General features: G+C 43.3%; 2 protein-coding genes and 1 long non-coding RNA gene across 7 annotated transcripts; 1 reads left to right on the plus strand and 2 right to left on the minus strand.

Annotated features, from left to right (window-relative positions):
• Nucleotides 1-1,060: 1,060 nt before the first annotated feature.
• LOC120830790 (flavin reductase (NADPH)) lies at nt 1,061-5,021 on the minus strand. 3 transcript variants are annotated; one of them, XM_040195699.2, is made up of 5 exons: nt 4,551-5,021; nt 3,393-3,536; nt 2,312-2,513; nt 1,781-1,945; nt 1,061-1,660 (listed from the first exon to the last, which is right to left on the minus strand). In XM_040195699.2, exons 2-5 carry the CDS (start codon nt 3,525-3,527, stop codon nt 1,515-1,517), a joined length of 648 nt encoding a protein of 215 aa, XP_040051633.1. In that variant the 5' UTR covers nt 3,528-3,536; nt 4,551-5,021; the 3' UTR covers nt 1,061-1,514. The 3 variants fall into 3 exon arrangements, with proteins under 3 accessions (XP_040051633.1, XP_040051634.1, XP_077943616.1); XM_040195700.2 differs by having other exon boundaries at nt 3,393-3,630; XM_078087490.1 differs by having other exon boundaries at nt 3,393-3,630; nt 4,763-4,796.
• Nucleotides 5,022-5,714: 693 nt separating this feature from the next.
• Nucleotides 5,715-14,293, plus strand: ppef2a (protein phosphatase with EF-hand domain 2a). 3 transcript variants are annotated; one of them, XM_078087486.1, is made up of 17 exons: nt 5,715-5,955; nt 6,825-6,884; nt 7,334-7,461; nt 7,537-7,591; nt 7,673-7,848; nt 8,828-8,942; nt 9,102-9,148; nt 9,245-9,411; nt 9,500-9,536; nt 10,098-10,247; nt 10,331-10,669; nt 11,761-11,946; nt 12,033-12,175; nt 12,665-12,771; nt 13,272-13,438; nt 13,537-13,624; nt 14,009-14,293. In XM_078087486.1, exons 2-17 carry the CDS (start codon nt 6,833-6,835, stop codon nt 14,260-14,262), a joined length of 2,211 nt encoding a protein of 736 aa, XP_077943612.1. In that variant the 5' UTR covers nt 5,715-5,955; nt 6,825-6,832; the 3' UTR covers nt 14,263-14,293. The 3 variants fall into 3 exon arrangements, with proteins under 3 accessions (XP_077943612.1, XP_077943615.1, XP_077943613.1); XM_078087489.1 differs by having other exon boundaries at nt 5,755-5,955; nt 6,825-7,006; XM_078087487.1 differs by lacking the exon at nt 5,715-5,955 and having other exon boundaries at nt 6,746-6,884.
• Nucleotides 7,318-8,995, minus strand: LOC120830791 (uncharacterized). The gene is made up of 3 exons (XR_005713948.2): nt 8,745-8,995; nt 7,616-7,832; nt 7,318-7,438 (listed from the first exon to the last, which is right to left on the minus strand). It is a non-coding gene; the product is annotated as an uncharacterized LOC120830791 (long non-coding RNA).
• Nucleotides 14,294-16,186: the final 1,893 nt, after the last annotated feature.

The raw sequence follows: 16,186 nt of genomic DNA on the forward strand, positions 1-16,186 counted from the left end.
GATTACCATTACCACATCATTTTAATTTTCCTTACATTTGGGTTTATGAAGTAACCAATGAAAAATATGGAATAATCAAATGCTGGAAAATGATGTTAATGTTAATACTTGACACTAAATGCTTGAATTTGTGAGAACCTCATTGCCCAGAAGATCCAGTTAGGGGTGTCGATTAAGAGACGGGATAGCTGGTGGGATTGTGCAGGTTCACAGAAGGTTTTCATGTGGAGAAGCCACACCGGCTACAGAAAGCATTAGTGAATTGTGAAAGAAATTTAAAACATTTTTTTTAAAAATCCCCATTTTTTGTGTAAGATTAAAGATTACATTTGTGGGGAAGTAGTTGAGTTGGGGGAAACAATGTTTAAGATAAAAGTTACGACAGCATTTCCCAGAACTGTCCCAGTAAATGAAAAAAAACATCTGACCATCTCATCCCATCTGAACTATTTGTACATGAGCTGATGGCTGCACGTGACCTCTCACCCAATTCCCTACTAATCTTCAACCTCTAGCACAGTATAAAGCAACTTCTTTCTTCATGATCGTCTAACAACGTTTCCTGCTTGTTAGATGTGAGTGATTCCATCATGCATGTTTGAATTTCTAGTATGAAAAAGGCCCTTCTGCCGGCAAACCAATTGACCCCCACGGACGGACTTGACGCGCTCACGCCATCACTTCAAAGGCAGCGGCTAAAATGTTAACCACGCAGGATCAATAAAGAGACACCGCTGCTCAGCGTCCAAAGAGCTGCACAATCAAAACTAAAAATACTCTTGCGCACCTCTGCAGAAGAAATGATCCTTTATCCGTTTCCTTATTGTACATTTGTTCAGCAGAAGTGATACAGTACGTATGTGGCTATGAACTGCTCTGTGAACACGCTGTGCAGCAGCAGCTGTAACTAAAGAGCACGTCGTGCTGCCCTCGTGAGGATGACATCATGCACTTCACTCCGTTGTGTAAGTGCACCGATGCCTCATGACGCCGGTGACCTCTGATAGTAGGAGCACCAAAGTAAATAAATGGTTGAACAAGAGTAAATAAAGAGACAGACTTGGCTTTATAAGACATTTAAATAGTTATATACATTGAGTAAACTGTTAGTGGGATTATTCAGTGATGGAAACATAACGAATACATTTCATCCCCTTATTTGGTTAACAATAGTTGCATATTTATACATTGAGTAAATAAAGAGCAGCATTGGCATTTATTCAGAGTTGAATTTCTGGTTTCGTAATGAATTTAAGTCCTATAGTGATACTCCTTTTGGCCCACGGTGCTTCTGCATTTCGGTCAGGTGGTCCACAGTGGATCCATCAGAACTGGGACTTTGAAAACAGCGACCGGCTGGTTGACAAGCGCAGTGAAAGTATATAAAAAAATACGTGTCACACCTATAAAACATGAATAGAAAAATGGCTGGATACCAGAGATTTGTGATTCAATACGTTGTGTGCTCTGGGTGAACAGACTATTTATTAATGCCAGCAGTGACTCCTTCTTTCTCATTTGGTGATGATGGCGACTCCCTTCTTGACCCAGGCGTTGGTGTTGAGCAGAGAGAGCATGAAGCGAGCCACGTCTCCCCGCCCCGCCGCACTGCCGCTGCCGTCGGGCACAAAGTATCCCTCGTGGGTCAGGAACTCTTGAGCTGCGGAGGAGCAGGGTAGCGTTACAACAAACGCCATTTCTCAATGTGGAGTTGAGCGCCGGAAGCTCAGGGAAAACGGCACCGCGCCGACGGGTCGTGAGGCGGAAGGGCTGCTTCTACCTGAGGCCGGCAGGTTCTTGAGACCGGGGGGACGAACCACGGTCCAGTTGATGTCCTCGGTCTTCTGCAGAAACTGCTCCATCTCGTGCATGTTGGTGAGAACGCTTCGGATCATCGGCAGCAGAAGGAAGCGGATGAGATAAGGGGACTGCACCCCCGAGTTGGCTGATACAAATAAGAAAAAACAGTGAAATCTCCCTCTTAAATCCCGAATATTTCATGTTTCATTATTCCAACAATCTATGAGAAATCAAATGTCTGAATTACATTAGATTACATTGATACTCTCAGGTGTCCGTTTGCATAAACTAAATTAAATGCTCTTTCAATGGAAACCTTCCATTAAAACAGACTAAAACAGGCGGCTCACAGCTACCACGCCCGAATCCTCATCTGAAAGCCGGCAATCATTTTAAAATGGAAAAACATGAGGAGGTAAATCAAAGTATAGCTGCACAAAAGAAGTAGGTGAGCTCTTCATAATCAAATCACGGAAGAAGCCCCGGGCGGCATCGTCCCGTCTGCACTCACGCTCGGTGTACCAGGAGGTCATGGTGATGATCCTGTTGACTCGGGCCTCCCGCATGGCGCCGACCACGCTGTTCATGGAGCGGCTGTAGCCCGTCACCGGCGAGAAGAAGGAGGGAGGGAAGCCCAGGCAGGACATGACCACATCCTGTCCGCTGAAGTGAGGCTTCAGACTGTCTTCTGAGAAAATGTCGGCTTCCACCACCTGAAAGCAGCCGGCCGGAAGCAATGAATAACCAAAAATGAGCTTTTCACTTCCAGTCCAGATTACATGCAAGCTTTATTTGGGCCGCGGACCGTCATTTTATTTTTGTATTTATTTTAACAAATGATGCATTTTGAATTGCAGCATTTATGATTGAGCTGTTAAACTAAACTAAGATCGATTAGTCTGTTTTTCATAAATGTTCCGTTTTCCATTTGCCTTTTGGTTTCTTCCGGTGACTAAACCAAAGGCTCTAAGCTTGTGCCACCTAAACACTAATTGACCAGAGTTCTGCAACATTTAATAACTGAAGAGTGAATTCAAATTACCATGCCGGTGGATTTATTGTAAACTGTGGCTTCTATTGGGTAAAATTTCCCTTTTTTATATGCAGTTGTTATTCTCAAAACAAACACATTTTTTGGATTGTGTGGTTTTTAGTCATAGTTACTCAAATAGGAGTAATTATATTTGTCTGCGACTACTTTTGGCTGCAGATGAAAACATATTTGTGCTGTTGTGAGGATTTTCAGTAGCAGGATGGTGCAAGCTGGATTGACTCTAAACAGTGAAGGATGTATTCAATTTAGAGTTATGGTCTTTGGATTTGTTTACAAGAAAAAAAAGTGATGAACTCCAGGTTTACAAATGTTGCATTTAAATCCACACTGTTCCTGCATTGCTGTATGCATAGTATCTCTCAGACGGTAAACCTGACGCAACATTTGAGGCTTCTAATCAGAAACATTTGCAGTAAATACGCTTTTACCACACACAAACCCTCACTCGGCCGCAATTAAACATCTACACGGACTTAACTTTGAACACGCAGTGATCCACAGCGGCACAACGAGGAGCTGAAAGCGAGCGGCCCATTACCTTGAGGTTGTCATGATGCACGGAAAGTTTTCCCGGGTTCCTGGCGACGGCGGTGACAGTGTGGCCCTGCTGCAGCGCCTGGTTGACCAGATACTGGCCAGTCTGTCCAGTGGCTCCCAGTACGACAATCTTCATGCTCGGCGTCTGACACGAACACAGAGCTCAGTCAGGGTACAACCTTATCAGTGGATGATGTGTTGAATGCGATGACGCATCAGACTGCAGAGAAGTCCACTCCCTGTTGTTTCAAGTGTAAAAAAAGGATTTTAAATGGTGCCATAAAGAAGCTCTGTCCGAGCCATTTGGATGTGTCATCTGATGTGTTTTGCAACTAAAATTAAATGTAACACTGCCTCCTTGTTTCTGCGTAAGCCTCCGATTTAACAGAAACGCTTATTAAAAAAAAACATGTACAAATTAAGTGTATTATTTGACACTGTACAAGCTTTGAATAAGGGTGCAAACATTTCATAAGAATGATGTTGGTTAGAAAGTAAATATGTTTATTGGTATTTTTACACAGCCGCTGATGTGTTCGCTATAACTCTGGTCAAAGCGGAGCCAGATGTTGCACGTGGCTATTTTGCTCTTTTCCTGCCACTTCTTCATCTCGAGGTGTTTCATGTGAATGATGATAGAAGGTTGCAGGTGACGCCAGCACAGAAACAGCCAAGTAGCAAGACATTAAAGGAACAACTGTGCCCAACCACTCCCAAAGAACTCTCCCAGTGCCGCAGTATATTATGAAAGCACGCATTCAGAACTCAACAACTCTCCACTAAACCTCATCTAAAAGAAGAGAGCCAGCGGCCTCTGGTTGGACCACCGCTAAGGAAAATCCATTAAGGAGCGAGAATATGGCCCCTTTCTACGTGGATCTGCACAGACAAGCTGGGACTTAAAAGGGACAAGTAACCTAACTGACTCCGAGCGCATGATTCTGCGTAATGTAACAGTGTCCACGCTGAGGCCACTTTGAGTCACGGTCAGCTGACGAACTACCCGGAAGTGTTGATTTCCTTCCAGCTTCACTCACAAGGCTCATAACCGCTGTACGGAATGACTACTTACTAAAAGAATAATCACATTTACAACACTGTAACCCTGTAAAATACAGATTTTGACTGGTGTAACGTTAGTTTTAAGTAGGTCGTTTACCTAATAAACTGGAAAGCGTGTGACTGACCGATCATCTAACAGGGGTCAATCCGTGTTTTTGAGCGACTCAAATACAAACCGATGTCAACCAAAGAGTCGGGCAACATTCGTTTATGAATCTCCATAAAGCGTCACACGAGAGGAAAACTCGCCATTGTTAAACGTTTCTGACTAGTTAACAAACAAAACAAACCACACGCTGGCTGACTCACTTCCGCCATACGTCACAGATTACGTGACCGTCCAGTCAGGGAGGCGTTCAAGAGCGTCGAGGCACCAATGCGTTCAGGTGTGTTAGTAAAGTTTTTTAGAAGCATTTCAAACGCGTTTTAAATAGTTTTTATGACACTTTCAAGTAAATGTTGAAGCGACTGAAAATCCTTATTCGAAAAACAACATTTTAACGTGAGATTATTACCCAGTCAAGACATACCAATTAGTCTTTTTGCTATTGTGCATTGTATGCTGACTGGTTACACAAATGTTGTTCAGTGACAATTAGTACAATTATAGAAATACCCCAAATTTGCCGGTTTACAGCATCTGAAATGTAATAAAAACTTGTTTTTTCAGTTTAATGTCAATTTCAAATGGATTTTTGTGTTCTTCTCCTCAGATGAAATAAAGATATGAAGCCCAAACTTAGAATTTCAAAGTATAAACGACAATATAACATCGAGGGATACTTTGTGCCTGAAGGCAATATACGATAATATCACAATATGACAGTAAGGATTTGACCATTACTTATATCTCATACAGAAATATAACTATTGACTGTAAAAACATTTTTTTTGAATAAACTCAACTCATTTGCAAATGAATACTTATATTTCATATTTACACTTAAAGTGTTACAGATTCTTACAATAAAACTGAAATGAGGGACAGGGCAGATTCATTTAGGGAGGTATTGGTCTTTTCTTCCAGCCTGTCTTGGCGCAACCTCTAAAGTCAGAAAATGTCAACACTCAAATGAAACATGGAGGTGTCTTCTTTCTCTTCATCATTCGGTAAGACGTCAACACCAACCGGGCCGACCACACGGCGATGGAATTACAATTCCTGTAATTAAAAACATACGTTTCCCTTTGAACTTTGCAAACTACCTTTAAAAAAAACCTTGCAGAGTCGCATCAAGTCATTAACTCACGTAATCCACTTGTGGCTCGGTGTCTGGACAATGCGATCACACCGATGGACTAAAGACTAAACCAGTTTCAGCACGGACCCATCGAGCTCCACGCATGGGACCTCTCCGGTGACTGACTGGGTGCTGCTTTGCTTCTCACACACACTGATCGGATCCTGGTGGACCGGTGGAGGATGAAAAAGAACAAATGGCTGTTTGAATACTCGTTGAAACTGGGAGCCAAACAGGTGACGGGATAGGGAAGGCCACCACGTAAGTAAAACCTTGACCCTGAGATTTTAAAAGAGAGAAGTTTAGATTTTCTACAGTGGTTCGATTAATTCACCAAAACCCCAAAGGAGCATGAAAAAGAAAATCATACTAGGTATCAGAGTATGTATGTAGAGTAGAGTATCATCGGAAACATTTTGCAGATCTGGTTCAAGTACTCATAATGACGTATGTATGACGAACACTAAAAGCGTCTTGTGACAAGTACGATTTTTAACCTGCTGCTAAATGTCTTTAAATGGGATCAAATCCCCACCTGTTCCTTTTAGGAAGGTCAAAACCAGCAATAAACACAAATGTTTAAACACAGTTCAATGCAATATATCACATTTAGATTGAAGCAGATAATGTTTTATTGGGTTTTGTAAATCGTAAACAATCATTTGTCATCATTTGTTTACCTAAAACAGATAGATATGTAAAACGTATCTGTCCATTTGATTAGAAATAACTTGAGCTAGCTAAAATAAGATATGTCTTGCCACCTCAGTTTCATTCATTGCTTAGTTTAAGCCTTCGTAGAATGCAGATAAAAACAGTCCTGTGCTGCAGGATTGAGGTCAATCACAGAGATGAGGAGTGAACCAGCAGATAACGAGATTAGAAAAAGGTCAAAACGTCCTCAAGCTGGAAAGCTCAACTTGAATGAATGGGTCCCTCAGAGGCCAAGACTGCGCCGCAGATCATTTTAATGTGCGTGGGGTCATAATGTGAAATGTGTATGTGTAATTAGATTTATGATGCCAACTCATCATGCGTCCAATTAGCGTGCAGTAATGGATTCATTGTGCTGCAATACTAGTTCAATTCATACGTTATATTGGGTAACTTTTATTTGATGCTCTGAACAGGAGCAGTCATGGGATGTGGCGTCTCAAAATCCGACCAGTTCCACAAAGGCTCCAGAAAAGGTGACCCTGATCTTTGGATATCAGACGGACACACCAGCTCAGAAACTTTCTCATTTGTTTGTGTTGTTTTTAACGCAGCTGTATTTCCTTCCCCTCTGCTCCGCCCGACGCAGCCGTCACAAGTAAGCCACGCCCCGTCTTACCGTTGTGCGTTGTGCCGCCGGGGCTTTGCCAGATGTTGAGTGTGTGTCATCTGGGTCGGAGTCCAAGTTTCCAAAACTCAATATTTCCTTTATCTCAATAAACGGCAAAGCAATACATCTAAATACCACAACATTATGAATATTTTGTCAATTTTCCAAAACATGGAAAATGTATGGAATATTATATGAAATATTCAAAATGTTTCATTTAAAAATTAGTTCATTGAGGATCTGCCCTTCTGCTGCGCGATCTGATTCTGCCTCAGTGCAGATTCTGCCGTCGGCTGATCACCTGTTGTCTTTCAGCCATCAGATCCGCCGTCCTGATTCAGCGATGGTACCGTCAGTACATTGCTCGCACGGAGATGAAACGCAGATACACCTGGCACATCTTCCAGTCCATCGAATACTCTGGAGAACAGGCGCAGATAAAGGTGAGAGCCAGTGTCGGTTCTGCAGGTTTCATTTGAAGTAATAATAATAATATAAAATAACATCAACTTCCGCAGCTTTATAACTTCCTCGGCTACCTCATGGACAACTTCACGCCCGCAAGCAATGAACGTAAGACTTTTTTTTAATTCTCACCTGACAAACCGTGCCGCTGAGGGACTTCCCGAATCTTCATGTCGGATTCCCCTGCAGGGAATTTGATCTCGCACATCTTCAGAGAGAACGAGGTCTGCCGCGACGCAGAGTGGGAGAGGTACTTCTGCTACAAGAACATCGAGGTGCCAGAGATCTACTCGGGACCTCACCTCACTTTCCCCTTGACGGTGGAGCAGGCGGTCGGGCTGGTGGAGGCCTTCAGGAACAAGAAGGTAAACGCCGGCTTTTTTTAATTCAGATGTATTACTTCAATCAGTGAGAAACACAAAGGGCAAATATACACCCCCAAAAATTAATTAATCTCTGCGCCCAATGTGGCCGAGATCAATGCGACTAAATATTTTAACCCAGTTAACGCAACCTTGTTTACTTCCGGTCTTCCGGTGTGCCGGAAGTAAACAAACAAAACCGCAGCTAGCAGCGGTTAGTTAGAGCGAGAAGTCAGCAGCTGAAGTCGGAGAGCTTTTTGCATTGGAAGTACAACAAACAGAGGCCGACATACAGCGGAGAACTGTGCAGAGGAATTACTCCACGTGTCAAACAGAAGGGGGGTGAGTGGAAAACGGACCACTTTATGCATCGCTAGGCTAAGCTAGCTGCTAGGCTACTTCCATCTCTACATCTACCCTGCAGAGGACGACCACTGTGTCGAAAAAACGAAAACACACTTTTAATCGGGATTAATGTTTTTCAAAATGTGCGGATAATTAGTTAATTTATATATTTATTGACAGACGTAATTATCATAGAAAGAAATATGTATTTTCCTCCACTCGGCCAGTTGATATTCGGAAGGTGGATGACGACACATCATTTGCCTTAATATGGACTGTTTGTTTTATCTGAAAAAAGGAAGTACTCATCTACATAAAACACACTCCTGAAATCATGTAAATGAGCTTAAGAAAAATCTCCCTTTTCTCCTCAACAAGGGGTTTCTGCTGGAGCAGAATTCCCCCCAAAAACCTTAAACAACTGTATTTTAATTTATCTTTTTTAAATTTCCCACATTTTCTTTCCTACTTGTGTATTTTGTCTGAGTATATATTGCAAAACAATCTTTACATGAAATGCATCATCAGCATATCGTTGTTTTCATTCAAGTTACCTTAAAAAATGAGGTCAAAAAGCAGATATCCATGAATCTCATGTGTCTGAAACCGTCTTGCTGATAAGTTTTTCTCCCAGCAGCAGCTGCACTCGCGCTACGTCCTCCAGCTGTTGCTTGAGACGTGGAGACAGCTCCGGATGTTGCCAAATATCAACCGCATCTCCACCTGTCAGAGCAAAGAAATCACTATTTGTGGTGAGCAAATGTTAAAAATATCTTTAACTGAATCTTTGTGGAGGGTTTAGAATGTTTGGGTTAGAAACAAGACACTTAAACGTGCTCTATTAATATCATACACCAACCTTTTTTGAACATTTAAAAATATTCTACTTACACTCATCTTCTTCCTCACAGGGGATTTGCACGGACAACTGGATGACCTGCTGCTGATTTTCTACAAGGTCCAGACTTCTTCCAAAATCTTAACCACGACTCAATACATCAATTGACTTCCGATTACAGAATTATCCTCTGACACAGCGGTTCTATTGTTACAGAATGACATGCCGTCCTTGGAGAACCCCTACGTGTTTAACGGAGACTTCGTAGACCGAGGCAAAGACTCCATTGAGATCCTCCTCATCCTGTTTTCCTTCCTGCTCGTCTACCCGAGTGAAGTCCACCTCAACAGAGGAAACCACGAGGACCATATCATCAACCTGAGGTGGAACTCTAACTGGAGGCACGGGGAGTTTGTTCATTCCTTCATATCCATTTCTAACGGTTATCTCGTGTGTCTGTGGATGATGTAGGTATGGCTTCACCAAGGAGGTGCTGACTAAATACAAGGTGGGTTTACTTTTCCTTTACCTTCCTTTGTTTACTGACGGGTGTTAACTCCTCATCCCTGCTACTTAAATCAAAGAGCGCAGGCAAAATGTGCCCTAATCCCTTCTGTCAGTGGAGCAGCGACTTACATCAGTGTCAGCCTGCACATTCCCAGCAAAGCTTGATATAGACCACGTACTAGACCAGATACCCTCCCGGTGCTGAACACTATCGATAACATAATCAAAAGACCGTCCATCGGACTCTGTTGAGTTCTGAGTCAGGCAGGTCGAGTTGGATCAAAGATGTCTTTGATTTAATGTCCCATCAATCAATCATCTTTGTGCTGTGCTGTCAAAAAAGACAACAAGACATCCTGAAAATGAGACCAACAATGGTTTTGTTATAGGCTTATAAAAGGTGCTGTTATTGGTATGGTTATTTCTAATTCATTATCTAAAACGCAAAATAGCACAAATGCAAACAAGAAAAAGTATCAACCTAAACATCCTATAAAATACAGCACGGCTCACTGCCTGAAGAAGAGGAGGGTGAAGCAGTATTTTGGCTTTTTGTCCCCAGTTGCACGGCAAACGGATCCTGAAGCTGCTGCAGAAGATATTCAGCTGGTTGCCGTTAGCGACGGTGATCGACCAGAAGGTGCTGGTGCTCCACGGCGGGATCTCCGACACCACGGACCTCGCCATCCTCGCCAGAGTGGACAGACACAATGTGAGCTGTCCATCGCAGACGCGTTCACTCAACTTTTTTTTGGAAGTTCCCCGACATCGCTGCTCTTCTCTGTTCCTCAACAGTACGTTTCAGCGCTGAGGCCCCCGAAGAAAAGGCACCAGAGCTCGGCGGGGATGTCCATCGACTCGGACATGGACTTGGACACCTCGTGCCGCCACAAGTCGTTCCTGCGGCAGAACTCCCTCGCGTTCCTCAAACCCATCAACCGCGAGAGCTTCCAGAACCGCTCGCTGCAAGACTTCTCCGATCGGCTCAAAGTGAGCGCGGTGGAGGAGGTGGAGATCAGCGGGAGGAGACGGTCCATCCTCGACAAGGACATCAACCCGCCAGAGAACGAGAGGACCGCGGCCGCGTCCTCCGAGTCCCTCAACAGTCTGACTGTGGTTGACGAGTGGAAACAGGTGATGCTAGAGAGCAGAGGTGTCGGCTCGCATGCAGATTTTATTATTATTTCGAAAAACCAACAGTGTCTTTGTTGTTGTTTCCACATGACAGCTGCTCTTTTCTAATATCTTCAACTCCAGTTGTGCACGAGATATGTTTTATTTGTACAAACTGCTTTACGGTCCCAGTAAAAGCGTTTTTAGCTAAAAGCAAAGGATTTGATTCAAATTACATTTGGGCGTAGAATATAGTGCAGTACGAAGCCGCTTCCATTGCAAAGATTTATTAATAGGATGGCTGTCATATTATTGATTGCAATTGGCTAGCAGTAGCCTATTTGAGCACACTTTATATTTGGTTTTACGGGAAGTCAAAAATCAATTTTATACATAGCAATTGTAAAGTAAAGAACAATTTGACATTAAAAAATGAATTTTTCCTATTTTTTCATGAATTTAAAAAGGTGGTGAATTAACAAATAAAACAGAAAATAAAACCCCATCTTCTGCAAGTAACTGTGATACGATTTCATTGATTTAATATCCCATGGCAACGATTTACATGTCATCTTAAGAGTAAAAATATGACTTTACAAGACCAAGAATACATTTTCATTTTACACCATAAAAATACACTCAAGTGTCAAACGTGACACATTTATTTAGTTGACTTGCAGAAGAAAAACTGTTTTGATCAGACGTTGTGGCCTTTGTGTGTGGGATCGCACTCACTATGTATTGTTGCCAGTTTGAGCATTAACATGCTGTAATCCACCACGTCATTAATCCCAGTAACGTCACCAAGTACAAGCTGTAGAAGTCAATGGTCTCACTTGACTCCGGTACTTGGTCTGTGTTCAGAAATTCAGAGTCTAAATTGTAAAGAAATGAATTGCAAAGTGATGCTCTCCAGTGCTGCGTATTATACTTAATATAACGCACATATAATCAAATGATGGGATTCGACAACTTTAAGATACCTGTATTGCAGCTTTTTAAAGTTTGCCATTGAGAAGTACAGACATATCATGTCCTTAGAGACACAGTTTTGCCATTTTATATCTTCATACCTCAATTTCTGAGCAATCTCAAGGACTTTTAACCTACAGATCCTGGACCTGCTGTGGAGCGACCCGATGACCCAGGACGGCTGCGTGCCCAATGAGGTGCGGGGCGGCGGCTGCTACTGGGGCCCCGACGTCACGGAGGACTTCCTGAACAGACACAACCTGCAGCTCATCATCCGCTCCCACGAGTGCAAACAGGAAGGTTACGAGTTCTGCCACAACCGCAAGGTGAGCTCGGGACAGCGACGCGACGGGCCGCTTCCTCCGCGACGTGCCCACCAAATCCGTTAAAAGCTTTCTTTCATTCCGCCAAGGTCCTCACGCTGTTCTCTGCCTCCAATTACTACGACGTGGGCAGCAACAGGGGGGCCTACGTGAAGCTGGGTCCAGACCTCGTGCCTTATTTGATTCAATACCAGGCCAGCAGCATGATCAGAGAGCTCACCGTCAGGCAAAGGTACCGGAACTACACCCTCCCACAGCCGGAGGCGACTTCTCCAAATGTTTGGTGGGAGAAACCATTAGAAATGCTACAAATTTGCAATGTGTCGTTATACTAAATATTTGATAAGAAATGGAAACCTCCAAAAATGGAGTAAGACCTTTTGGTAAATTGCTAAAGTTTGTCCGTTACGTAAGGTAAAAGTTGGAAACAGCTGGCGTGTACAAAGGTAACACAATTAACCTGGAAGCAGATTAGAATCCCATTATCAAACACGTTGTACCTTGTTTGTTTACCTTTGGAATGAGCCGGTGTTTGAGCTAAGCTCACCTCAACGTTTGCCGAGTGTGGCCTCATTGATCAGCGGCAACAGAGTAGTATTGATCCTGTTAAGCGGGACACAGCGAGAGCTTTTACATAAGAGGGTTCGTTACATTTCCGTCTCTTTGGATTGCGTAAAATGACACTGAATCCGTTAACATTATGTTGTCGTCTTGTCTGCAGTGCCGGGCGGACCGAGCGCTCAGCCCTCAAAGTCCTGCGGGAGCAGGTGTTTGCGCACAAATCTGACCTCCTATGTGCCATCAAACGGTTCGACAGAAACAACACAGGTGTGTGCCGTGACGGGCCGGGAACCGGATCGGGGCCTCAGCGGATCGGGTGTTTCCTTGTTCTGTTGGGAATCATTGTGCTTCCCCTTTTTGGTTCCCACAAGAAGAGAGACACCTGAGCTCACCAATCTTTAATCCCTATTCAGATTTGAAAGAGAAAAAAATGTGGGTGTAGCTCCACCCAGGAGGATTTGACAGTTTCACAGAAACTGAGTGGGCTTCAAGCACATATTAAAGTAAAATCAATGTAATTTTCATGTCGCTCAGCTCCTCATGTTTAGTTACTAAGTTATTAAAGTCGATCCATTTGAAAAGACGATGTGATGCTTTGGATCAGAGTCCGACAGATTTTCTTTTTTTTTGTGCTAACACAAGTATATACACAGAAAAATTGGCCAATGATATTGATCCACTCTTCCAAAGGTTTTGGGCTCGATTGATTTGAAGTGTTAGCCGATTAGAAGACGACTCGGCGTCACTGTCGTGTCCGCCTCCGTCAGGTCTCGTGTGTGTTAGCGACTGGGCGTCGGCGGTGGAGAGCGTGATGCACCTCGGCCTCCCCTGGAGGATGCTGCGCTCCCAGCTGGTCCCGGGCAAGATCCACGGCGGCATGATCGACTACCACGAGTGGTTCAACGAGCTCGCCATCAAAGGAGTCAACGCCGATGTGAGGCCACCATGATGCACGCTGGTCACAGTAGCGTCTGATTGAGGGACATTGTAAATGTCACAGAATAACGAGGAGAGCGCTCTGTTTTCTTGCAGCACATCGACCAGAGTCTGCTCGAGACTTTGTATCGTCACCGCTCCACCTTGGAGACCATCTTCAGAATCGTTGACTACGACAACTCGGGTAAAAAAAAAATGGAGTAATAACTTTAACGTGCCACGTGTGTATTCATGCAGACATTGATTTTTGTCTGGTCGACACGTCGATTGAATCAGCACGGTGACTTACGGAGACGATCTGTCTGCTTCGAGTGTGTCGGGTCCCCGTGGACCGTTTGTCACGTCCAGAGAGGGACGGTTACGGAGCTCAGCCTCTGTTAATCTGTAGCACGCAGGCCACATTACGTCCCTCCCGGTTAAAACAAGGATTAACCCACTGATCTACTGGACTCCCCCTCCCCCACATATAACCACGCACACTTTCCCCCCCGTCCGTCGGCATTAGCCTGCTTCAAAAAACCCTCTAATCTTGCTTCTGTTAACCATGAACAATCCTCCTCCTCTGCAGGCTTTATCAGCATCGAGGACTTCCAGCAGACCTGGAAGCTGCTCAGCGTCTACCTGAAGATGGAGATCACGGACGACACCATCGCCGACCTGATCGTCACCATCGACCGCAACCAGGACGGCAGCATCGACATCGAGGAGTTCATGGAGGCCTTCCGGCTCACGGACAAGAAGAGCCGGCTGGAGCGAGGGCGCAGCATGTTCATGGGGACGGCCACGGACCTGACGAAGCTGGACGGAGATCCCAACATTTGAGGAGGGACGCAGGAAAAAAAAAAAAAGAAAATAGAGGGTGACCTCAGCAGAGACTCCCGCCGGGGGAGGGGGGGGGGGATAAAGCCGACGCAAGCTGCTTCAGTGACGCACTTTGAGACGTAGGGCGCCGCCGAGCAACAGACGCGTAGATCGCACGGGATTAGAGGCGATGGTGTTTGACAGCGAGTGTTTCATCACACATTTTGACGCAGTTTTGTGCAATGAGAAGGTACGAGGGAAACACAACTCCATTTAGTCTTTTATGGAGCTAGAGTAGATAAAAGGGCGCAAAGACAGAAAACATCATATTTAGGCAACATTTTTATTGTCATTATTCGTATTATTATTACTAGGAGTATTGATCAATCAAATTGTTACATCAAAACAAAAATATATTAATTCAGTTAAGGGGGGGAGAGAGAGACTTAATACATATTAGTAATACATACATATAAGTAATACTGCAGAGATCCAAACGTGACTTTTGTCTTGCTTTGTCCGACCAGAAAACCTAAAAATATTATTGAATTGGTAAATGTCCACATAGAACATTTCACTTTAAAAAATGACAATTATTCTGTGTTTCAGTTGAAAATGAACTGATAGGAGAATATCTGGAAATTATGATTATTTTTCTGTGGATTCTCTAATTGTTTAAACCACTAATTACTTCACAGTTGATGGTGATTCGCAGACTTTACAGATACCAGAAACGACGCATGAACTAAATTCAAAACAGGCTTTAATTGTGCAGCTCTCTGTTTGCACTCATTAAATGTCGCCGGTGCCTTAGCAGCAGCAGGAGCGATTCAGCTTCTCGAGATGAAGTTAAGACTGCACTGATGATGTTCTGTTTCAGTGCCAACTGCCAACAAATTACTGGGGTCCCTCCTGGTCTCACGTGGGATTCGACCTTCACCTCGTCCAGAACTGAGAACTCGTACATTCGTGTATTTGTCTCCTAGAATCTATCGCTACCTTCAAATTGTTGCTTTCAAGCGCTCATTTTGAGAACTGTGTTTATTTGCTTGCTTGCTTTAGTTGTGTCCGTCTGTCCGGCACCACGCCGGAGCCGGCAGACCGTTAGCGGAGCATAAAAAGTGGAAAATGGGGGAAACAGCCGGCTTGGCTCCGTCCGGAAGAAACACAACTTTGTTTAATCCGCTGCATAAACTGCTTTTAGAGATCGTGACTTTGGTATCAATCTTTTTAAATGAGTATGTTATAAGAACGCACATAATAACCAAAATGTTGAACTATTCCTTCGAGATACGGAGACATGACTTTTTTAGGTGTTTTCTTTGTCAGATCTTCCGTTAGGAAAGTCTCCACATATCGCTGAACATATTGGTGAAGTTTTGTTTTATGACAAATTAAAATGTTATTGTACGTGAGTTTTGGAATGCCGAACATGTACAACTTTTACTGTAAATACATCTCAGTCAAATTTGTCGCATTCATTTGTGTGTTTCTTTGTTTGAGGTAAGTGATGTTTAGGGTTAGAGAATAATGTAAATGTCCTGGCTGATCTTAAAGTGGCTTAATGAAGCACATGTCTGCTCCTAATAATACAAAACTGTAATTTAATATAGCTAATATAAATGTTATGTTGTTAGCTATTCAGGCACCCTGTGGACACACAGGCTACCTGCATACAGATACAGCACCTATCTGCTGTATCGGTTCATTTATTATTCCCCGAATACTTATTGGTCTACTACAAAAAAAAGGATGTCATTAAACTATAATATTGTATGAGGTTGAAATTGAATGTAGATGTGTTTTTTTTATTATTAAATAATTCAGAAAAATAATATATATTTTCTTAAAACATGTTTACGTTGAATAAAGTCCACAGACTGAAATTAGAAAATGCTTTAACACGTTAAAGCAGATTCTATTTACCAGATTGTGTCATGAAAAG

The sequence above is a fragment of the Gasterosteus aculeatus genome, chromosome 13 (genome assembly GCF_964276395.1).
Source record: "Gasterosteus aculeatus chromosome 13, fGasAcu3.hap1.1, whole genome shotgun sequence".
NCBI classification, from domain to species: Eukaryota; Metazoa; Chordata; class Actinopteri; order Perciformes; family Gasterosteidae; genus Gasterosteus; species Gasterosteus aculeatus.

Coding starts and splice junctions, on each gene's coding strand:
- LOC120830790 (XM_040195699.2), bottom strand. CDS start 3,527: ATGAAGATTGTCGTACTGGGAGCCACTGGACAGACTGGCCAGTATCTG. Junction 1,946..2,311: donor GACCTCCTGGTACACCGAGC/GTGAGTGCAGAC, acceptor TATTTGTATCAG/CCAACTCGGGGGTGCAGTCC. Junction 1,661..1,780: donor CAAGAACCTGCCGGCCTCAG/GTAGAAGCAGCC, acceptor GCTCCTCCGCAG/CTCAAGAGTTCCTGACCCAC.
- ppef2a (XM_078087486.1), top strand. CDS start 6,833: ATGGGATGTGGCGTCTCAAAATCCGACCAGTTCCACAAAGGCTCCAGA. Junction 13,439..13,536: donor TCAAAGGAGTCAACGCCGAT/GTGAGGCCACCA, acceptor GTTTTCTTGCAG/CACATCGACCAGAGTCTGCT. Junction 13,625..14,008: donor CGTTGACTACGACAACTCGG/GTAAAAAAAAAA, acceptor CCTCCTCTGCAG/GCTTTATCAGCATCGAGGAC.